The 23,810-nt window shown below is 43.8% G+C and overlaps 1 protein-coding gene across 8 annotated transcripts in view; it reads left to right on the forward strand.

The window, feature by feature from the left end:
• Positions 1-23,810, forward strand: part of FBRSL1 (fibrosin like 1) — a 456,102-nt gene that overhangs the window by 279,709 nt on the left and 152,583 nt on the right. For all 8 annotated transcript variants that reach the window (XM_039332294.1, XM_039332296.1, XM_039332300.1 and 5 more), the window contains one exon: positions 11,237-11,266. In XM_039332294.1, coding sequence (XP_039188228.1) covers positions 11,237-11,266 — 30 coding nt within the window. The remainder of the gene's footprint in view (positions 1-11,236; positions 11,267-23,810) is intronic.

A 23,810-nucleotide genomic window follows, 5' to 3' on the forward strand; every position in this document is an offset into this window, starting at 1 on the left:
AAGGAACTTGCTTAAAAGAACTTCACCTGGTCTTTCTTGGTTTTTGGAGCCTGGCACTACCGCGTATAATGTCCATGATTTACATCTCATTCAAGTCCCATGAACCCCTCACCCTCCAAGTGATGGACGTGGTGGTCATTTAGCTTGGTTCTTGGGTTCAGTAATCCTATGTCAATGACCTTTCCCAACCCATCCCCCTATTCCAGTGGATACCACTCCTCTACTCAGAGCTCTCTGCTTATTACTAAATTGAAAACCGGTGTTTTACTGCGGCCGTAAAAGGGCCGTTGCTGCCCGAAGTACATTTTTACACAACTCCGCGAACTTTGTCATTGAAAACATGATAGCCTTGAATTGGAGAGCACGGTGGAAGGCTGTATAATTTGATTACCTGTATTAATCAACGAGAGTACAGCATATAAAGCCAATAATGCATAATTCTGACTGGAGCCAGATAGCCCTCTTGCGCATCTCGGGAAGATTTATTTTCAATCGTATAATTCATTTGACGTGAAAGTATCTTAATTGCCATTGGTAGAGAGATTTGCGTGTGTTTCCCTCCCGCTCTCACTTGGGTAGAAAAATCATAGCCAAGGTTGCAGGAAAGATGTCTGTGGAGATTCTCAATCATCCAGGTCATAGCTATCCCCAAAGATGTTTTTTCACAAGGCAACTGGACTTTCTTTTTTTTCCTTTGAAGGAGTTTTGCTTCTCATCCATTCAGCTCTGAAGAATATTCAGTGGAAGAAGCTTCTTGGATGAGAAGCAAACGTCTTCAAAGAAAAACAAGAAAGTCCAGTTGCTTTGTGAAAAAGCATCTTTCTGTTGCAGGAAGAGTTTATTCTTTCAGAATCGGTGCCCATGAAATAGGGATGTTGCTGCTGTGATAGTGCAAAGTCTTATTTTTCTAAGGGTTACATCATCATCATCATCATCATGTTTGATATGATGATGATATTTGAGAGGCTGCCACAAAGAAGGGAAGAGTCTACCTCTTCTCCAAAGCACCTGAAGGCAGGACAAGAAGCAATGGTTGGAAACTAATCAAGGAGAGAAGCAACCTGGAACTATTTGCTGACAGTGGGAACAATTAATCAGTGGGATGACTTGGTCTCCAGAAGTTGTGGGTGCTCCATCACTGAAGGTTTTTAAGAAGAGACTGGACAGTCACTTGTCTGAAATGGTATAGGGTCTCTCCTGCTTGAGCAGGGGGTTGGACTAGATGACCTCCAAGCTCCCTTCCAGCTCTGTTATTCTTTATAATAATAATAACAACAACAACGTCATCATCATCATCATATCTTTGTGATATTGGTCATGATGTTGACGGTGATGATTCGGCACAAAATTATTCCCACAAAATAACATAAAATATATTGCAATATATATAAAATAAATCTTCATGTTGCCCACTGATACAATTTCTGGAAGGGGAAGAGATGGGATTGGGACAGTCAATGAGAAGGAATTGCAAAAAAAAAAAAAAAACTTCAAAAAGATTTTTTCCCCCTATTTCTTTGATTGTTTTTACTATGGCTGTTTTTTTTTTCTCGGTCAGTTCCCGGGATCCCTGGAAAAAAAAACCCCGCAAAAGTGCATGTTTTCTATTGAATAATACATGCTGATGAAGTCCCAAAACAGAGCTGTTTGATTGGCAGGGATCACTGAGAAATATTTATATGTACTCCACATGGAGTAGGAATAGATTTGTGTTTGTTTGTTTGTTTGTTTGTTTAGTTAGTTAGTTAGTTTTAATGCTGCCTATCTCAATCAATGACTCTAGGCAACTTGCAATTCAATACACATATATTTATTTGTTCTTATTTATCTGTCCGTCTCTATCTGTCTATTATATCTATCATCTATCACCTTCCATCCTTCTTTCCTTCCATCATCCATGTACTTGTCTGTCTCTATCTATCATCCATCCATCACTCTATTTGTCTGTCAATCTATATCTATCTATCTATCCATCCATCCATCCATCCATCCATTGTCCTTCCATCCATTTGTCCATCCATATCTATCTGTCTGTCTGTCTGTCTATCTATGTATCATTCATTCATCTATTTGACTGTCTTTCAATCTGTATCTGTCTGTCCATCTATCCAACCATGACTTACTCTATAAACCATAATTGCGTAAACTGTAGCTGTTCTAGAGTTTCTGTAGAGGCTCCATGTCAAACGGAGCTGGACCTTTTGATCTCTCCCAGTCCTTTCTCCAGCTCTTCAATGTACGAGGAATAATTATCAGACCTAATTAGGGAGAGTTTCACATATGTATGCATACTGCTCGGTTTCTCTCAGGATAGATATTCAGTGTTGCATATTCAGAGAATCCCATTATTTATTATTTATTTGGGGGGTTTATGCCCAAAGACCACATCTGCTGATCTGAGGGAAAGCCATGATTTTTCCTTTCCTTCCTTCCTCCTTCCTTCCTTCCTTCCTTCCTTCCTTCCTTCCTTCCTTCCTTCCTTCCTTCCTTCCTTCCTTCCTTCCTCCGTCCTTCTCCTAGTCTTCTCCTGTCCTTCCCTCCCCTCCCCTCCCTTTCCCCTCTTTTCTTTTTACACACATAGATAATGTGTGTGCATTTGTGTGTTTCAACCTCCTCTAATATTTCCGCCTGAATTCTTTTGCGACAGAAGCAAAGGAAAATTACGGCAAGGTTTTCAAGGTCTGCTTTTCGCTTGTCATGTCACGAACTTCTTCCGAGCAGGAAAAATGGCATCGCGTCTCCCAAAAAGCATCAGACATCTCTTGACTGTCGTCTTGTTAACAGCTTGTCAGAAAACCTACATTTCAGCCTGCCTAAGTTTATATCATGCGCGTGCACACACACACAGACACATTTCAACACACACACACAGAGACACAGCCCCGCCTGCGATTGCTTGCATCTTACCCAATGAGGCAAAAAAGAACAAAACAAAAAAACCCACCACCACCACCTTGCTTGAAATTATGATTTTTACAGGTTCTGACATTTTCCTAAAGGGTTGTGTTGCTCACCGTGTTGTTTTCTCCACCCAGCCCACTGGGGTAATATTCCGCATTTGCAGCAATGGAAGATCAGAGCAACGTTTTTGATTCCTTGCCTTTCAACACGTTATTTGAATTATTTAAGGTGTTTTGATGTCGGCCCGGGAATTCATAACAAAGTCTTCCTAGCTTTTATCTCACAGGGGCAACCACAACAAAAAAAGGTAAAGTGGGCCTCCCTCCCTGCCTCCCTTTCCTCCCTCCCCCTTACAAGCCTATCCCCCCCCCCGCCCACCCCCTCTCTTCTCCACCCCCCCTTGCTTTTAATAGATCCTAGGTTTAATGTGTAGAGGGACTTCCTTTTATGTTCTACAGCTTGCCATGACTTCCAGCATTGCTGATTAATTTAGGAAGATTAAGGAAAAGAGAAGACACAGCGGTGCTTGGGAGACACACACATACACACAGGGTGGTTAGGGGTGTATGTGTGTGTATGTGTCTGTGCGCGTGGGGGGAAGTGCAGCTGGTCCCTTAGGAATTGACCTTGATCTGAAAACAGACTTTTTTTAAAAAATAGTGTTTGAAAATGGGAAGAAAAGAGGCAGACAGGCTGTTTGACCCCCACAGAGATTTGGGGAGGAGTGATAAGCTGGAGAGAAAGAGAGAGAGAGAGAAAGAGAGAGAGAAAGAGAAAGAGAAGTTGATAGGGAGAAATAGAAAGACAGATTGAAAGAGAGAGATTGAAAGTGAGAAAGAGAAAGAGAGAAAGTGAGAGAGAGTGACAAAAAGAGAAAGAGAAAAAGAAGTTGACAGAGAAATAGAAAGACAGATTGAAAGTGAGAAAGAGAAAGAGAGAAATAGAGAGTGAGTGAGTGAGAGATTAAAAGCAAGAAAAGAGAAAAAGAGATTGAGAGAGAAAGATTGAGAAAAAGAGAAAAAGAGATTGACAGAGAGAAATATATATATATATATATATATATATATATATATATATATATATATATATATATATAGAGAGAGAGAGAGAGAGAGAGAGAGAGAGAGAGACAGAGAGAGAGAGAGAGAGAGAGAGAGAGAGAGAGAGAGAGAGAGAGAGATGGATGGTCATCTGCTGTCCAAGGTGCTGGTTCTCAAGAAAATTTATTCCTCTCATTTATTACAATTGGCTTACAATCTCTCAGTTAAAAACACCCCTATAAAACATTAAAACAATAAATAGAGACATTAAATTAAAATTTGAAAAAGGCCAAGATGGAGAGGAAAGAGCAAAATGCACCCAGGATCTGATCTGATCTGATCTGATCTATCGGCCACCTCCAGAATGACAGGCCCCATTGGGGCTTCAGGCCAGTTGGCCTTCTGCTGTCCAAGAAGCTAGTCCTCAAGAACCTGTACGCCTTCCATTCCTTTACTTAGTGTTAAATTTATACGCCGCTCATCTGGCTAAGTGACTCTGAGTAGCTCGTGCTACCAATGTAAATATAAAAAACAACACTCAATATAAAAACCATTCAAAACCTCCAAAGTTAAATATGGGCTAAAGAAGGCAGGGGGCTTATGTGGAGGGGGAGGGGTCTTCTCTGTCCGAGCGACACACAGATCAAGAGCCCCCAAAAGATGCAAAGAGCTGGTTTGCATCAGCCTGTAAAACCTCAGCCATGGGGGTCCCTGCGTAAAGCAGCATCCGGGAAACAAATTAAGGGGCAGGGTGGGGGCTGATGCATTGGGCCAAACTTAGAGGCATCATTGACCCTCTGAATTAAGCCAGGCCTGGGGGGGGGAGAGATGGCCGCAGAGGACCCCTCCTCTGTCATGCGCTTAACAGTTGTGGCTGTGCAGCAGGGAAGGAAGGGGGGGTGTCTGCCTTTGTAGGCCTCGGGGTGTGTGCTGACATATGCTGCCAAGTGAAAAATGGAGGGAGGGGGCTGTGCTAAAGGAAGGAAATTGCTGCCCTGGGGGCTCAATCTGTTTCTTGCAGCTCTCTCCCCCCCATACACACACACACATACACACACACCCCTCCTGTCCCTTCCTCCCTTCCATCAGGAGTTGCTCTATCTAGAGGGAGGCCCCCGGTTTAATTTCATCAACCTGTCAAAGAGCTACTGAAGCCAGGACTCTCTCTTGCCTGGGGCGAGTTCAAGTCAACATTACATTGGCTCCCTCCTTTCCCTTCCTCCCTCTCCCTCCCTCTCTCTCTCTCTCTCTCTCTCTCTCTCTCACTCACTCTCCCACCTACCCTCCCCTCAGAAAAAAACAAAACAAAACAAACCAGAAATAATAAAACCTCTTGGCTGGGGTTTTTCTCTCCCTGAGCTGCAGCAGCTCAGCCTTCCTTGCCAGCAGGAGCAAAAGAAAAACAAAAAACACACACGACTGGAGGGACCTTATAAAGGACGGCTGCTGTGGCCAAATTGCGGCCATCAATCAGGGCCTTCCTCCCAGGAAGCAAGCTTGGCAATCGTGCCTCCTGGGTGTTTGGGCAGTTTGGGAGGGGGCATGATGGCGCAGACGCTGCCCCAGTCCCCATGGTCTCCTTTTTCTCCCCTCCCCTGTCTGTTTGGCTCATGATCAAGCTGGCTGCCTTCCTCCCCCATCTTCTCCACCCTCTGCAGACACATCTAGTCCTCGGCATACGACCATAGCGGAGCCCAAGATTCTCCTCTGGTTAACCGAGAGATTGGTGAAGTGCGTTGTTGCCCCTGTTTTATGACCTTCCTTGGCGCATTTATTGAGTGAATAGCTGCAGGGGTGAAGTTGGTATCACGGCTGTTAAGTGGCTCTGGCTTCCCCCGTTGATTTTGTTGGGCCTGAAGGTCGCAAAAGGGGATCATGTTACACACACACACACACATGCGCGCGCACACACACACACACACATATGAACCAATTTGCCCAGCCTTTGAATTTTGAGCATGTGACCGTGGGGAGGCTGCAGAAGTCCTAACTGCGACAAACGGTTGCAAGTCCCTGTTTTCAGGGCCCGTTGTAACTTTGAACCGTCACTCAACGGACCATTTTAAATTGAGAACTGCCTGTAATAAGATGGCGGAAGGAGGAGAGTAGAAAACCCCGCAAAATTGCAGAAGAACACATTCTAATATCTAAGGGGCTGCCACAAAGAAGAGGGCAGAGGTGTTGTCAAGCTATTTTCCAGAGGACTAGAAGGCAGGAGAAGAAGCAAGGGATGGAAGACAATCAAGGAGAGAAGCAACCTAGAACTAAGGAGGAATTTCCTGACAGTGAGAACAATTAACCAGTGGAACAGCTTTGCCTTCAGAAGTTGTGGGTGGAGGCCTTTAAGAAGAGACTGGACAATCATTTGGAATGGTATATAGACTCTCCTGCTTGAGCAGGTGGTTGGACTAGATCAAGGGTAGGCAACCTTGGCTCTTGTATGACTCGTGGACTTCAACTCCCGGAATTCCTGAGCCAGCATGGGGAAACTTTGCCCCCCTCATGACTCATGGACTTCAATTCCCAGAATTCCTGAGCCAGCCATGCTGAGGGGAAAGGGAGAGCTAAGCTGAGCCATGCTGGCTTAGGAATTCTGGGAGTTGAAGTTCATGAGTCATAAAAGAACCAGGATTGCCTACCCCTGGACTAGATGCTCTCTAAGGTCCCTTTCCAATTCTGTTCCTCTGTTCTGTTCTGAGTCTGGGCACCTGGACCCTTGCCTCATCTTCATCTTGGTCTCCAGAAAGTGGCCTAAAGTGAAGGCCGAGGTTTTTTTGGTGGCTGTGTTTGGTCTTGGCGTAGGTGGGCCGCCTTCTCTTTTCAGCAGAAAACATTTCCCGCTTAGGGGCATCGCTTGATGTACAGCTTTGATCCGCTAATAGCTCTTCCCCTGGGCGCAGGAAATGATGGATGCCGCCGTTACCTCCTCTGGGTTCTCTAGTTAAAGGATAATGGGCAAGGTGGCGCAGATGGAGGGATGCCTCCGTGGGGTTCTGTAGGTAAATAAATGAGACCACGGCTCCTCCACGATTTTTTTCTTTCCTTCCTTCCTTCCTTCCTTCCTTCCTTCCTTCCTTCCTTCCTTCCTTCCTTCTTTCTTTTCTTTCTTTTCTTTTTTTGCAGGTTTGGGTCTTTCTGCAGGGCCTGGTTTTCTTCCAACTTCATAGGGAAGGGTGGGCTTTACTGTTTCTCATAAAGCAGGCGCAGGTCACTTGGGGTTCCCTGCTCACCTTTGCACCTAGAGAGCCTTTCCACGGACACCCCTCAAACAAACAGGCCTCTCTTTGATAGAGATAGATGGTTAAGAAATATAAAATGCAAGTAAATAAACAAACTCCTTAATTCACCCGCTGCTTCAGACAGGAAGGCGGCGCAGAGAGTGGTGAGGACGGCAGAAAAGATTATTGGCAGTTCCCTCCTTTCCATCCAGGACGTGGCATGTAAGCGTTGCTTGAGCAGGGTCCGCAAGATTGTCCGGGTCACTACACACCCTCTTCACGACCTGTTTTCCTTGTTACCTTCTGGGAAGAGGGGGCTCCGTGGTATCCGAAGCAGAAGATCTAGATTCAGTCACAGTTTTGTTCCATGCAGTATTAACTCTAAGGCAGCGGTTCTCAACCTGTGGGTCGGGACCCCATTTGGGGTCGAACGACCATTTCACGGGGGTCGCCAAACAACACAGTCCGCCATTTTTTTCCCCTTTTCCTTAGCTGCGCTACTCTCTTTTATTCTATTGGCTTTTGAAAGCCAATAGAATAGACTCTCTTGAATAGAGTCTAATTCTATTGGCTTTCAAAAGCCAATAGGAATTGTCCAGGTTGTCTCTGCCCTGCTGAGCCCGCCAAAAGCCCCATTCTGCAAACCGTGCTGCACCAGTTGAGTAGTCCTCGACTTACGACCGGTTGGGGTCGCGGCATTAAAAAGGTTGAGAACCACTGGTCTAAAGCGTCCTTCTTCCGTTATGTATTCAAGATGGATGGTGTTTAATATGTATATGTTGCTTATATGTAAGGGTGTAGGTGTATACATTTGTTGTGTATAGCATGTTTATACAGATGTGTTAGGTATGTATACGCTTTTGAGAGCAAGCAACAGAATTTCATTTTTAATGTGTGCCATTGTGCCCACAATAAAAAATAACAATGAAGGTTATCTATCTATCTATCCATCCATCCATCCATCCATCCATCTCTCTCTCTCTCTCTCTCTCTCTCTCTCTCTCTCTCTCTCTCTCTCTCTCTCTGTCTTCTCTGTCTATCTATCTATCTATCTATCTTGTCTTTTCCTTCCTTCCTTCTAACCTTTCTCCCTCCCTTCTTTCCTTTTTTCCTTCCCTCCCTCCCTCCCTCTTCCTTCCTTCCTTCCCCTCCCTCCCTCCCTCTCTCCTCCCTGTTTTCTTTTTCTTTTCTTTTCTTTCCTTCTTCAATTTCCCTTTGCTGAATTCGGGATTAAACCTGTCATTATTTTTACTGGGGAGTAAAAAAAAAACAGGCCAATTAAGATCTTCTTTAGGAACCTTTTTGGCAGAATGAAGAGGCAATTGGCACCGTTCTACCGTAATCCCTTTACAAGCCCTTATGAGCAGAATACAATGGGCTGTTTACAGATTTACTTATAAACCGGTTTACTTATAAACCCGGGGAGCTTTAACAGCCTGGAGGAAAATTCAGATAATTGAGGCTTTTGTCTTTCAGAGCTGTCTGTCCTTGACATTCTTCAACTTTTCTTAAGCTGTGTATTTTGACAAGGGCTTTTGTCCCATTGTGGTTAAAAGACGGAAAGGAACTCCCCCCCCCTTTCTGCCTTCTTCACCTGTTAAATTCCTTTAGAGTTTGCACACCTTTAATCAGAAAGCAGCTATTTAGTGTGTGTGTGTGTGTGTGTGTGTGTTTTAAAAAAACTTGGATGACACTAGGAAAACAACTAAAGCTAGACCTGAAAAGGGTTGCGTCTCCCATTTTTTAAAAATCTCTGTTTAAAAATTCAGCCCCAGCCTTTTGGATTCCAGAATGCTTTCTAAATAAGGGTGGTCATTTACAGGTGACTGGGCAAGCTGAGAATAAGAAATTACAAAATGCCTTCCCAGAATTCACTGCCCTTATAACTCTATTATTCTAAGTTCTAGGCCAGGGTTCTTCAGACTTGGCCCCTTCATAACTTGTGGACTCCAATTCCCAGAATTCCTCAGCCAGACACGGGCATGCCTGGCTGAGGAATTTTGGGAATTGAAGTCCACAAGTCATAAAAGGGCCAAGTTTGAAGACCTCTGTTCTATGTTCTGTGAAATGTGGACCTTGCATAACAGACACGCTTGAAAGTACTTAGGTGCAAATGAAAGTTTCTTTCCATTCTCCTGTGGAGCCTGGCTCCAAATCTTATTTCTGTCCTGGCTTCTTCTCCACACACACACCCCCGCAAGCCTAATTCACAGTATAGGTGTTATTTGGTTGTCAGAATGCATCTTCCGATGATTCCAGAACCAGTCCAACTGATGCAGAAATAAGTGGCCTCTCTAGGAAATTGATAGGCCTTTGGATCAGTTTTGATGGGAACCAGACTGTGCAATTTGTCTCCGGGAAGATTGAGGAAAGAGACTTGGTAGTTCAGGATTTCTCTCTAGGGTTGTTGGTGTTTTGACAACGGGGCTGCCCAAAGTGTACTGAGCTCTTTTGAGCAAGCAAACACATTTGCATTCAGTGGGAAGGCTCCTAGTTTAATGGAGAAACCCCCTGCTGTTCAGAGGTCATTTTCTGCCCAGATAGCAATCCAAATAGCTCTCTTCTTTTAACCTGGCGATGTGGTAATGCTCTCCCGTCCCCAGCTACTCAGCTCTGTGCATCCTCGAGCATTCCAACCTGTGATTATCCTGCCATATGTACAGCTGAAAACAACGCAGGCGGTTCATTTGCCAAGCTAGTAAGAGCCTTTGGTGTAAAACTACTCAAGGTCTACTCCTATTCCTTGAGGACTTAGTGGAGCGTTTTTCAAATGGGCCGCTTTAGAACGTAGAAAATATAATCCTAAGGCTGGAGGTCTTCTAGACGAAACCCCCCAGGCAGCAGACAGCATAACATCCCGGTCAAATGGTTGTCTATTCCAGAGGGTTCTCAGCCTATGGCCTGCAGATCCCTGGCGTTCCATGAAAGCTTGAAGAAACGTTGTGATTTAAATCTTGAGTTAAGTCTTGGTGGTCCGTGGCCATGGACCACGGCCACAAAAGGTATCTAAAGGGGGTCAGTGGTGAAGAAAAGGTTGAGAGCCACTGATCTAGCCTGTTTTTGGAAAGCTCCAGTGATGGAGCATCCACAACTCCATCAGGCAAGCTGTTCCATTGATTAATTATTCTCACTGTCAGAAAATCTTATTTCTAGGTTGAATCTCTCCTTGACAAGGTTCCACCCATTATTTCTTGTCTGCCCTCTGGTGCTTTTGGAGAATAAGTCAAACCCTTCTTCTCTGTGACAGCTCCTCAAGCATTGAAAGGCAGTTACCATGTCCCCCTTAAACCTTCTGTTCGTTAGGATGGACATACCTAGCTCCCTCAAATGTTCATCGTGCAATTTATCCTCCAGACTCCTTATCATCTCCGTTGCTCTTCTCTGCACACACTCTAGGACCTCCGCATCTTTTTTTTAATACCCTATTTGTATTTTAAGATGGGTGGACTTCAATCCCCAGAATCCCTCACTGACACCTTAATCCATCCATCTGAAAGTCACCAAGTTTGAAAAAGCACTGATCTATCACAGATTTTGGGACGCTTAGGATTGGGTTGAAAATTTTGCATCCGCAGTCGAGTAGGACCACATTGTCCACCTGGATAGGGATGGATTTCAAGGATGGAGAGTTGGTGTGCTTGCTTGTTTTTTTTAAATTATGATTGGCTACTTTAGGGCTTCTGTTCCTGTATGCATGCCTTGCAACCTCAACATGGCAGGACATATGCCATCGGAGTTAGAAGAAACTTCAAGAGTTGCCCGCATGCTTCCCACTTTTGGTCCAAAGGATCCCACCGGTTCTTGGGTTCAGTGAAATCATTTGAAGCCTGAAATTGAGCAGTGCTGAAATTAAAACTTTCTCTGTTTGGCTCATGAGGTGCAAAAGGGCCTGAGAATCCCAGAGATGAAGATAGTTTAAAAAAAAAAAGTTGTGTTTGACATAAGGACTTTCATTCTAGAAGAGAGGAAAAGTAGATGATTTAGCGGTGAATTATACCTTGATGTCTGTGGTTTTATTTTCCTACCCGTTATAACTGAATCTTTTCCTTTCTCTCTCTCTTTTTTTATAATTTACAGTGCGACAGCGAGAGTGATATTGACGATAAGGTAAGACCCCGTCTCTTTACTTACAGTAATAATTTTTACCTACTCTGTCATCCCCCCAAAAAGCAAAAAGAAACGACGATACTTTGTTTTGTCTGCCTACTTTTAGAAATATTAATTGCTGAACCCCTTGAGCTTTTGTCTTTTGCTTTGAGCTTCCCTATGCATGCCTGCAGACACTTATCCCTCCCCCCCACAAAAAAAACCCTGCTTGTTGCTAACAAGAATCAATTCCTGGATGAATAAGCTCTGATTGGAAATGAATTCAGAGCCGCGCCGGTGCCTGTATCGTCCTAGTTTGGAAAAAAGGCTTGCTACCGTAATGACTTGCAAAGCAATATTTTATTTATAACGACTTTAAACATGTCAGTTTGTGTAATGGAGTAAGCAGATGGACAACCAGGAACCTGTTTTTGCAGCTGATGCTGTTAACTGTCAGGTTGTGTCTTGGCTCCGTGCATAACAAATTGATCGTGCAGTGGCGTTTTTTGTTGTTGTTGTTGTTTTTGACTTTTGGAGGTTTAGTCATCGGGAGAGGAGAGTCAGATGTTTGAGAGGGCAAGAAGGAGAAAAGGGATGCAGGTATAAATGTGTGTTTTTATAGGAGCCGAGGTGGCGCAGCAGTTAGAGTGCAGTACTGCAGGCCACTTTAGCTGGCTGTGTTCAGCAGGTCAGCGGTTCAAATCTCACCGGCTCAAGGTTGACTCAGCCTTCCATCCTTCCGGGGTAGGTAAAATGAGGACCCAGATTGTTGGGGGCAATGTAAATATATATATATATATATATATATATATATATATATATATATATATATATATATATATATATATATATATATATATATATTTAGGTTTTTAGGTTTTGCTAACAAAGAATAAAGAGAGAATGGTATAGCTATTTCGGGTTCCTTTAACCCTCATCAGCCAAACTTACTCTTCTGAGATTTGAACCTGGGCTATATACATTGCTTACTGGTGTACACCACTCAGAGAGTGCTTGCACTTAAAGCGGTATGTAAGTCTCATAAATAAATAAATAAATAAATAAATAATCCAGCAATCTGCACGGACTTTTCCAGTTAACAGGCACTCCTCCATTTACAACTATTCAAAATTACATCAGCAATGAAAAAAAGAGACTTAGGATCATTGCTCACACTTACGACCATTGTTCACACTTACAACCATAGCAACATTTCCCCCTGGTCACGTGTTCAAAATTCAGCTGCTTGGCAACTCACATTTATGACCGTCGCCATGTCCCGGGGTCACGTGATCAACTTTTGCGACCTTCTGACAAACCAAGTCAATGGGGGAAGCCAGATTCACTTAACAACTGTGTTGCTAACAACTGCAGTGATTCGCTTAACAACATGGGGCAAGTAAGGTCAAAAAGAGACAAAGCTCAATTAACAACTGCCTTGTTTAGCAATGGGAATTTTGGGCTCCATTGTGGTTATAAGTCAAGGACTTACCTATAATATCTCTTGATGTGGAATAAATTCCAGTGGGGCAACTGTACACTTGAGGCATAAATCCTTGTTTAACCATGAGCAAAAACAATTTTTGTGGCCATCATTAGTTTAACACCAGGACTGCATCCACACCACTCCTGGCTCTTGTTGTTAGTTGCGAAGTCGTGTCCGACCCATCGCAACCCCATGGACGACGTTCCTCCAGGACTTCCTGTTCTCTACCATCTTTTGGAATCCCTTTAAGCTCACGCCTGCTGCTTCAGGGACTCCATCCAGCCACCTCATTCTCCGTCGTCCCCTTCTTCTCTTGCCCTCCATCTTTCCCAGCATTAGGTCCTTCTCCAGTGAGTCCTTCCTTCTCATTAGGTAGCCAAAGTACTTGAGTTTCAACTTCAGGATCTGGCCTTCTAAAGAGCAGTCAGGGTTGATCTCCTCTAGGACTGACCAGTTTGATCACCTTGCAGTCCTGGCTCTTACTGTACTTGAAAAGATTAGCTGTACTTCTTACACAAAGCTTACGTTTGCCAGATGCTTTAGTGGGCTTTGTATTATATTCTTAAGACTAGTTTGCCCAGACGTTTTTCAGTCTTTTATTTTGCAACAGGTTTGACATTCGCTTAAAAAAACGAGGTGCATACGATATCATAATCTTTTTGCCTTGATGGCAAAAAGTCTTGCAAATATTTAATGTAGATAAATATTCATTTTTTTTATTGGCTGGGCTCTTTGCTTCCGGTCAAAATGTGAATTGCCAGCTTGGGATCCATTTCCCAAGTTGTAAAATTTCCCAGGCGTCTTTGAATTCCAATCTTCTGTTCTTCAGCAGGTTAAGTGCGTCTCAGAGAAATTTAGCCTGTCTTTTTAATTTTGTAAAAAAAAAAAAAAAAAAAAAAAGGATTTGAATTCATTGCTTATAGCATGCAAGTTCTTTGGGGTGATTGTCAGTGGTGGGATTCAAACAGGTGAACAGCCGGTTCTCTGTGTGGATGCCGCTTCCGGAAGTCCGTTCTGGGCCTGGGCAACAAAAAATTAGCTACTGGTTTTGCCGAAGTGGTGCGAACAGGCTGAATCCCACCACTGGTTATTGTCCTCCAGACCTGTAGAAGAGATGGCAGAACCAGGGGTGGAGTGAAAAAGAGGGATCAGCCTAGAACCCCTACGTAATCACAAGAGAACTATGCTCAACACTTCTTGACTGCCAGTTCCCCCTTTATCTAACTCTGAGAAGATTCCTGTGTACAGGCTTTTAGCAATAGATCAGTTTAATTGAACCTTGAGGTGTGGACCTGGTGTTGTTTCACGCCTGATAAGGTTCTCCCAATCATGACCCCAAACTTAACAGTTAAGGGGGTCTTCACTGGTGGTCCTTTTCCATTTCTGGGACTTTTCTGAAAGTCTTCTCTGTTATCATTAAGACCTTTTAATTATTCTTTCTTAAACTGAGCCATGGGCTTTGATCCACTGCTGCTTTTAATGGGTCGACTGTGTTGTGTCATTCCTTTATTTATTTTGCATATTGTCTTTGGGTCGTTGTATACTTAACTGGCCAAGCTGCTCTCAAAAGCATTGATTGAAAGCTAGGCTAAGAAGGGCCTAAAGCAAATAGACAGAGAGCGTCTTATAACTCAGTAAAAGCACAACAAGAACAAATATATACAGGAAGGTCAGCAGGAGAGGAAGTTTAAATAAACAGCATCAACCAGCACCAATCATCCGTTTCAAAGCTTGAGAAAATAAGGTGACCTTAATCTGTCATCTCAAGGAAAAAGCCTTGAATGACTTGCACGGCTGGGATGTCCAAGAACACGGAAATGGGTGAGCCACCCAAGTTGCTGAATCTGGCTTTTTGTGTGTCTGTGTGTTGAGTAATGTTGCTTTTGTCTGCCTTGCTTGAGACCTGTGAAAACTAAGATGGGAACATTCTATTTTTAGCAGAATAACAGAGTTGGAAGGAACCTTGGTGGTCTTCTAGTCCAGCCCCCTGCTCAAGCAGGAGACCCTATACTATTTCAGACAGGTGGCTGTCCAGTCTCTTCTTGATTGAGTGGAAGTCTATTTCTCAACAGGAATGTAGGTATTTATTTGTAGCAACAGTTGTATCCTGGTTATTGGCAGGTAAACTTATACTCTCATTCAGCTGGGTCCACCCCCAGTTGTGAATGGCACATATTAAGGGCCTAGGGACTTTAAAAACATACACTTGGAGACTAGAGTTGATATTTTGAAGGAAGACCAATGCAAGCTTGGAAGTGCTGATGTCTCAAGTAGCACATAACCAAGGCAACCTTTGTTTTGCTTTGCAAGGCCCCCTGTTTTTCCATAACCCAACATATTTTGGGTGGATGACCTCACAGCCTTAGAACCCCACCAAGCGTCAGGCCACGGCTTGATAATGATAGCACTTGGATCTTATTCCAGCTTATTACAGCAGCTATTCAGTCTGGAATTCTAATTCTAATTCTCAGGTCACCGTGAGTTTGTGTTGAGGGAGGCTCAGCCAATTTCACTGTATACATGTTATACTTTGATAATAAAGGGTTTATTAGTATTATGTTGTTCGTCCATCGATTTCGATGAAGACCTTGACATCTTTTGGGTTATGGGCCATCAACGATGTGTCCGTAGGTGGCTAATAAGACCGATGTTGGCACGGAATGTTCTGCCACATACTGAACAAAGAAATGTAGACACTGTTACTTCAGCATTTACAGCTCTGGCTTTGCGGAGTGCTCGCTTCTCTTGTGCCAAGATTGTCCTTCTGTGTTCATATGTCTGGCAACCCTGGTACACCAAGGTGTGCCATGTCAGTCGATCATGCACAAGAAGTCCCAAGAGATGGTGTTAATATCCAGGGACTTGAGAGAGGCTTTCAACATTTCTTTATATCGCTTCTTTTGTCCCCCGGGCGATCTTTTTATTATTAGTAATAACTATAGCGAGGAATGCCGTAAAACAGGGCAAAACAAACTTAACAAATGTCTCGCTTAGCAACAGAAACTTTGGGCTCAGTTGTGGCTGTAATTTGAGGACAGCCCCCTCACTATTGCCCCATTTGCCCCGTTAGATGAAAGCCAAGGGATTTGAACTTTCTTCTCGGAGCCCATGTGCCACCAAACGTGGCTGTGTTCCGTCAGCCCACAAATCTCTACATACCTACATACAGATATATTTCCCTTTGCTCGCTCCAACAGCATTAACAGATAGCAATTACCCTTCATTTTTTAGCAACTATAAAGTCTCCATTAATTCAAGATTTATGTAGTTATAGCATTTAGCACAGGAATAACACCACAGAGAATTGGTTTATACACATGTAATGAGAGCGCTCACGGCATACTTTAGTGAACATTAACATAATGGTGTAATATAAAACATCAACAGTTCCTCTTATTGTCTTTTACCTGCTTTAGCGTCTCTGGGAAAAAAATGGCGAGCAGCTTGTTCATCTGCTCAGCTCAATGGCCTCCTGTCCCAAATAAATAAGTAAAAATCAGAGGCAAAGATCAAAGTTGCCTAAAATGAGAGGAATGAGTGAATTCTACTTCTTACCCCTCCATAACGTGGTTGCAACTTTTGCTCGTACTTGAGCGTGTAAGATGTGGGATGTGGCAAGGAGGTAGAAGAGACCTATAGATAGTCCTCAATTGGGACCAAAATTTCTGTTGCAAGTCGCTTCGGCCATATGTCGAGTCCTCATGGGATTGGGTCTGATTTTACAACCATTCTTACCATGGCCATAAAGCCAATGTGATGATGTCCTTCAAAGTGTCAACGCAATGACATCCCTTGCCCTCCTTCACCCCTATATATCCTTCATCTGTGAAGGGATCCTTCACCCCCATGGATGTCCATGTTTTTGAAATCCCACCTTCTTCAACTTCCTCGTAGACAGAATAGCGGAATACAGAATAGCAGAGTTGGAAGAGACTTGAAGGTCTGCTAGTTCAACTCCCTGCTTCAACAAGACACCCTATGCCATCCTGGACAAATAGCTGTCCAGTCTCTTCCCAACAGAGCAGTTGACCAAAGTGATATACGATGGGAAGAGGCAGAACATCCCCCTGCCTCAGAAAGTAGGCTGGTAACTAAAATTACTAGGAAGGAGTTAAGGCTGGCCATCAGGAAATCTAGAGGTCTTTTTCAAACAGAAGCAGAATAATATAATGACAGAGTTGAAAAGAGCCTTGAAGGTCTTCTAGTCGCTTAAGACCTTATGCCATTCTGGATAAATGGCTGACCAATCTCTCCTGGAAAACCTCCAGTGATGAAGTACGCACAACTTCTGAAGGTCTTCTAGTCCAGCCTCATTTGCCTGTCCCATTTCAGGCAAAATGGTTGTCCAGTCTCTCCTTAACCAGCTCCAGGGTTGTCGTATCCACAGCTTCTGGAGGCAGCGCCCCTGTCAAATGCAGCTGGAATCCTTGTACCCTGAACCTTTGGCGGCGGGTTGACTTAATTTGTGGCTCACTGTTCCTGACATTTTATTGGGGAAGCAAAACGGGCTTTCAGCTCCAATATAAACAGCCCACCCAACGGTCCTTCCACAGAGCTAATGGTTTTTTATACCAAAAAGAAGAAGAAAAAATGGACAGACTTAATGTTTCGGCTGTAGCAATCGCCGGTTCTGATCTCCTTAATGAAATTAGATTAAGTGCACCTGGGAAAAAGCTGAGCCTGCACATTGCCTTCATCACCTCCTTTAATTTAAAACCAATTTGAGGGGAAAATATTCTCTGAAGCCAGAGAGATGTGGCAGGAGAGGAAAGTTGGAGGAGGGAGAGGGGGGGAAAAAAGGAGCTTTAACATCTATCTGGATAGCTGCTGGCACTTCTAATTCCTTTCCCCACTGTCAGGGTGAAATATTAAGTCTTAAGAAAGAGAATTTTAAAGACTTACGTGCAAGTGCTTCTACAGTCTCAGTGTCTCTCTCTCTCTCTCTCTCTCTCTCTCTCTCTCTCTCTCTCTCTCTCTCTCTCTCTCTCTCTCTCTCTCTCTCTCTCTCTCTCTCTCAGAAAACACCTTTGAAAAGCCAGCCCAAGGACACCCCCTGTCAATCTGTAGGTCTTGTTTTATTTGCTACCGGGGAAGGTCTGGAGATTCAAGGGACAGAATTGGCCTAGACTTTGTGTTCCTGAGGCAGAGGGACACCAGCTTTGTAGTCTTTGCTGCCCTCCAAAAATGGATTATCTGGTTGGCTTGGACTGTATGTAGAAAAATTCCCAGATTAACTTTATGTCCTGAAAAGTTTAGGAAAGATTGCTTTGGGAAGACCAGCCCAAAGTCAGGATAGACAGGCATTAAACTTCTTGAGGTTCTCCAAATGCTGATTCAACTCTGCCGAATCCCAGTCACCTTTGCAGGAAGCAAAAGCATTGGTGAGTTGTAGAGCAAACATCTGAAGAACATTAGGCTGACTATCCTAGCGTAGACAACTTGTTAATGCTGGTCAGTTATTCTGGAATGCCACCATCCTACCAGAAGAGAAGAGAAAAGTTGCACTTCTTCAATTATTTCAAGAAAAAACTAATAGTAGTCCACCTTTTCCTTACTGATCTGCAGGGAATCTTCTACTCTCATCCGATGTCAAAGAGAACACAGAATTTGCTGCCCTTATTCATCCTACTGTCTCTTTCCAGATGAAGAAAAGATATTAGGAGCCAAACATCACTGATGTATTTCCCCACCAACACACTGCAACTTTCATTCTGAAAAAAAGAAGATATATTTCCAAAATGTTTTCTTCAGAGTAGACTTTTGGTTCCGATCCAGCATTGGTAGGAGAAGAACAGGCAGAGCTGGGGGCGGTGTTAAGCGTGTCACCAGCTTAGAGTCATTAAGTTGCCACAAATGGTCCAAGCCCTCTTGAATTCTATTGTCTCTTATCTAGCGCCAATTTAATGGTGACCGTTAGTTGACTAGCTGCTTCTTCTGTAGAGGCTTGAGCAATACATCTTCTGAACTGCAACTTAATGTATGGGTCTGATCTTTTGTGCCTGACATATTTCTATAATTGTGAAGTTCTATAGAAAAAGTTTCCCCAATACGGTGGGAGAAGGCTGAACAATCACATCGGTTTCTTACTAGACACTAGCTACAAGCGGCAGAATATTTTAGGTGAGAATATCCCTATATGTGATAATGGGTTTTAAGGTTCCTTTCAGAAATCTCAAGATTAACAGCTTCTTAAACTCCAAGGGACAGTGAATAAACTTAGACATCTACCTACAAAGGGGTAGGCTTGGGATAACTCCACCCCAAGGCTAGGACAGGATCTTCTGTGGGATGTTGTTGACAGTACCCAATTACCGTAAGTCAGTGGTTCTCAACCTTTTTAATGCCGCGACCCCTAACCGGTCGTAAGTTGAGGGCTACTCAACCGGTCGTAAGTCGAGGACTACTCAACTGGTGCAGCACCGTTGCAGAATGGGACTTTTGGCGGGCTCAGCAGGGCAGAGACAGCCTGGACAATTCCTATTGGCTTTGGAAAGCCAATAGAATTGGACTCTATTCAAGAGAGTCTATTCTATTGGCTTTCAAAAGCCAATAGAAGAAAAGGGAGTAGCACAGCTAAGGAAAAGGGGGAAAAAATGGCGGACTGCGTTATTTGGCGACCCCCGTGAAATGGTCGTTCGACCCCAAATGGGGTCCCGACCCACAGGTTGAGAACCACTGTCGTAGGTAGACCAAGTGCTGGATTAAATTATAAAGTAGTTCCTCTGAACAGAACAGAATAACAGAGTTGAAAGGGACTCTAGCCCAACTCGCTCTCAAGCAGGAGACTACATTATTTCAGAAAAAAGGGCTGTCCAATCTCTTCTTCAAAACCTCCAATGATGGAGCACCCACTTCTGGAAGCAAGCTGTTCCACTGATTAATTGTTCTTACTGTCAGATTTCTCTGTAGTTCTAGGCTGGTTCTCTCTTTGATCATTTTCCACCCATTGCTTCTTGTCCTGCCTTCAGGTGCTTTGGAGAACAGGTTGACACACACACCCCTCGTCTTTGTGGCAGCCCCTCAAATATTGGAAGGCTGCTATCATGTCACCCCTTAGTCCTTCTTTTCACTAGACTAGACATTCCTGCAACTGTTCTTCGTATGGCTTAGCCTCCAGTCCCCCAATCATCTTTGACTCTCTTCTCTACAGTCTTTCTTTCTCTATGACTGCCCTTCTGGAACCCTTATCAGATTCTCTAGGTGCCCAAATTAAATTATAGCTGTAGGGTGCACCAACCCACTCTTATAATTTATTATGTGTCAGCTAGGACACATAATAGCTGACACATTTAAAAGCCACGATTTAAAAAAACAAAAACAAAAACAACTTCCCTTCATTGATACCAAAGATGGCTGTACCTGGCCTTGCCGGGAGAGTGGCCCTTCTGTTTTATCTCCGTTCCACTTTCCTGTCGTGTTAAAGGAGTCCATAAACATAAAACACGCAACTGATAGAGTTCCCTAGCAGCTTTGTTTATGGGCCACTCTCTTTTTTTTTAAAACCATGGTTGGCATTGATCCTCCTTTTCTTTACAGCCCGAAGTAACAACTGCATAATTAGCAGAAATGTAATGCAAGCCGTAGAGCAGGTAGCAAAAGTCAATGAGATTTTATTGAGGTTGTAATTCTGTCACTGACAGGGCTCGTGCTCGTGCTCTCTTTCTCTCTCTCTCTCTCTCTCTCTCTCTCTCTCTCTCTCTCCCTCTCTCTGCCTTTCTCTCATATCTTTCTCTCTCTCTGCCTTTCTCATATCTTTCTCTCTCTCCTCTCTCTCTCTCTCTCTCTCTGCCTTTCTCTCATATCTCTCTCTCTCTCTCTCTCTTTTAATCTGTTTCTCTTTCTCCTTCTCTCTCCCCCTTCTCCTCCATCTCTCTCTCTCTCTTTCTCTCAGTTTCTCTCTTTTAATTTCTGTTTCTCTTTCCCTCCCTCTCCCTCCCACTCCTCCCTCCTTCCCTCCATCTCTCTCTCTTTCTTTCAATTTATCTCTTTTAACTTATGTTTCTCTTTCCCTCCGTCCCTCTCCCTCCCCTTCTCCTTCCTCCCCCTCTCAATTTCTCTCTCTTTTAGTATCTTTTCCCTTTGCCTACCTCCCTCTCCCTCCTCTCCCCTCCTCCTTCTCTCCTTCCCTCTCTCCTTCTTTCTCATTCTGATAGGGCTCGTGGTCTCTCTCTCTCTCTCTCTCTCTCTCTCTCTCTCTCTCTCTCTCTCTCTCTCTCTCTCTCTCTCTCTCCCCCCAACACTTGTATGATCAGTGATCTCTGAAATGAGTTCAGGCATTGCTTCCCACCCCATGTCATAAGCGCTGTTATTGCGCCCACTTGCAATCACTCAACTGGGTGAAGCTGGCTTTATGAATCATCCCCAGGGCTTGCTTCCATGCTGCCTCAGCCAGCTCCTGTTCAAAACGAGCAACACCCCCAGGGCTCTTGCAACTTGGCCTCTTCAGCTGGAGTTAGGTGGATGTTTGAATTCAAGGAGAACGTTTGAAGCTGAGAGCTGAGGGGCAGGGTGGCCTAGTGGTGGAGACGCTCGCCTCCCACTCAGAAGATGGAGAGTTCGATCCCAGGTAGCAGAACAAAGAAAAAAAAAATATGTGCTGCAAACTCCATGGGCGTTCAGCAGGTCAGCGGTTCAAATCTCACCGGCTCAAGGTTGACTCAGCCTTCCATCCTTCCGGGGTAGGTAAAATGAGGACCCAGATTGTTGGGGGCAATGTAAATATATATATATACATTGCTTACTGGTGTACACCGCTTAGAGAGTGCTTGCACTTAAAGCGGTATATAAGTCTCATAAATAAATAAATAAACACTCAGCTCCATCCAGTCACCCTAAGAGATTACAGGGCCCTAAAAAGGGGGGGAGTTTTGGCTCAGAGCTGAACTGTGGGGTCTTTGGTGCTCTCAGAGATGGCTCTTTTCCTGAAGACATTTCATTAACAAACTAGGTAATATCATCAGTGTTAGAAGGGAGTGGGGTATGCCCAATATAATACCCATTCAAGGGACAACCAACTCAAGTAAAAAAATGGCCTAATCAAGAAAAAAGGAAACAGCACTCCTACTAATACTGACCAGGTCAACCTACATGTATATAAACTCCACTCCCTTCTAGCATTGATGATGTTACCTTGTTGGGTAAGGAAATGTCTGCAGGAAAACAGCCAAAGAGCCATCTGATCTGCTTGAAAGCTCTACTCTCTTCAGTCTCCTTGGACAAAGAATTTCCCAGGTCTCATTTTCTTTCAACTGTACAGCAAAGCCAAAATTAACACAAGGAAGACGCTACCCATTGGTCCATAAGTCAGTTGCCTCTGTGCCATTGCTCCTCAATCTATCCTCAACAAGATAAGCTTGAAAGCGGAGTTGTAGAATTGTAGTAGCCAGCCTGTCTGGAAATCCTCCAAGTCACCATCTAAACACATCTGGAGGCCATTAGTTTGGAAAAGGAAAGAACCTCTTCCACATATGGTCCTTTCCCAAGCCTACCTGGAGAACACATGTTTTGTCTGGTTCCAATGACTGGAATTTTCCGTTCTTGGAATTACCTCTGTAAATTCCGTTACAGAACATCCCATACCGAGTAATTATTATTTATTTAGTGTACAATGAGAAGTTAATATCTATACACAATCCATGTATACAAAACTGCTACGGGGATACATAACTGGATGTCCAGGTCAGCTATCCAGGTGATCCTTTCTGGCGTTGCTTCGTGCAGATCTCTTAACTTTAAGACTTGTGGACTTCAACTCCCAGAGTTAGCTGAGGAATTCTGGGAGTTGAGGTCCACAAGTCTTAAAGTTGCCAAGGTTGAGGACCCCTGTTCTAGGGCAGGGGTCTTCAAACTTGGCCCTTTTATGACTTTATGGACTTCAACTCCCAGAATTCCTCAGCCAGGCACGCTGGCTGAGGAATTCCGGGAGCTGAAGTCCACAAGTCATAAAAGGGCCAAGTTTGAAGACCCCTGTTCTAGGGAGTCAGAGAACGCATGTTGCGTGGCAGTCTCGCACAATATGTTTAATAGTTTGCATATCAACCCCACAGTCACAACAAGGGCAATCTTTCCCTCCCCGTTGATGCAGGTAAGATCACGCCTAGTTCTGTTCAATTTCGACCAGACAGAATGATACGCTATGTGCAAAAACATCCATGGTGATTTTCAATTTTCTGCAGTGGCGGTAGATTTTGTAATGGGATCTCCGGATCAGAACCCAAGATTTGTCTTTATTTGAGTTTAAAAAAAAATCCTTACATGCTGTATGTGCATTGTGTTTTCATTGGAACATCTTGCAAATCCAACATCCTTGAGATGTGGAATGCCTCCATTGGGTCAACTTTAGTCATTCTTGGCATTTAACGCTAAGCTTTTGTTTTGTCTTTCTGAAGGGGAAAAAAATAGTCAGGAAACCCTATAGTAGCATGAATCTGATGTCAAGGCAGGTCAGCTGTGGAATGGAATTAAATTGGTAACGTCATTTTTTTTTTAAGTTGCTTTTAATCGTATGACTTTGCAGCAGTGTGTTATTCAAACATTCCAGTTTAAAAATAACAAGCTTGATTGAATTTAATCGGTTATAAAACTTGAGCCAGGCGGCCCTGCTCATTATCTTGAAGAAAGCCAAGATAATGTGATTTTGGAAGAGGTTTTGCTTTGGATCCCCCCAAAACGACAACAACGTTGTGCTGTGCTAAATCATACACAGAAAGATCTGGGTCTGTTGTTTTTTTTTGTGTGCACTCTTCTCTCCTTCCTTTTGACAGCCAGTCAGCCAAGCAGAAGGGGGTCTTAGCAAAGGTTGCTGGTCTCATTCTGATTTATTGGGCAGACTTAGCAATAAAATAACTATTTGTCTAGTTCTTCCCAATTGGTCTGAAGTGGCCTGCCAAGGCCGAGAGGCTTTGACGAGTCCGGAAATCACAGCTATTTGGGCTTGGGGAGAGCCTGTGATATTTGAAAATAAGATATTTTAGCGTTTCCGAAATAATTCATCGCTGTGATGTGGACGTTTTCCACACCACCAACCAAGTCTCTTACGCATAAATTCACCAAGGAAAAGGGGGTAGGCTAAGGAGGGGC

This window comes from Crotalus tigris, unplaced genomic scaffold, assembly GCF_016545835.1.
Source record: "Crotalus tigris isolate CLP2741 ecotype Arizona unplaced genomic scaffold, ASM1654583v1 scf7180000024461.2689607, whole genome shotgun sequence".
Classification (NCBI taxonomy): domain Eukaryota; kingdom Metazoa; phylum Chordata; class Lepidosauria; order Squamata; family Viperidae; genus Crotalus; species Crotalus tigris.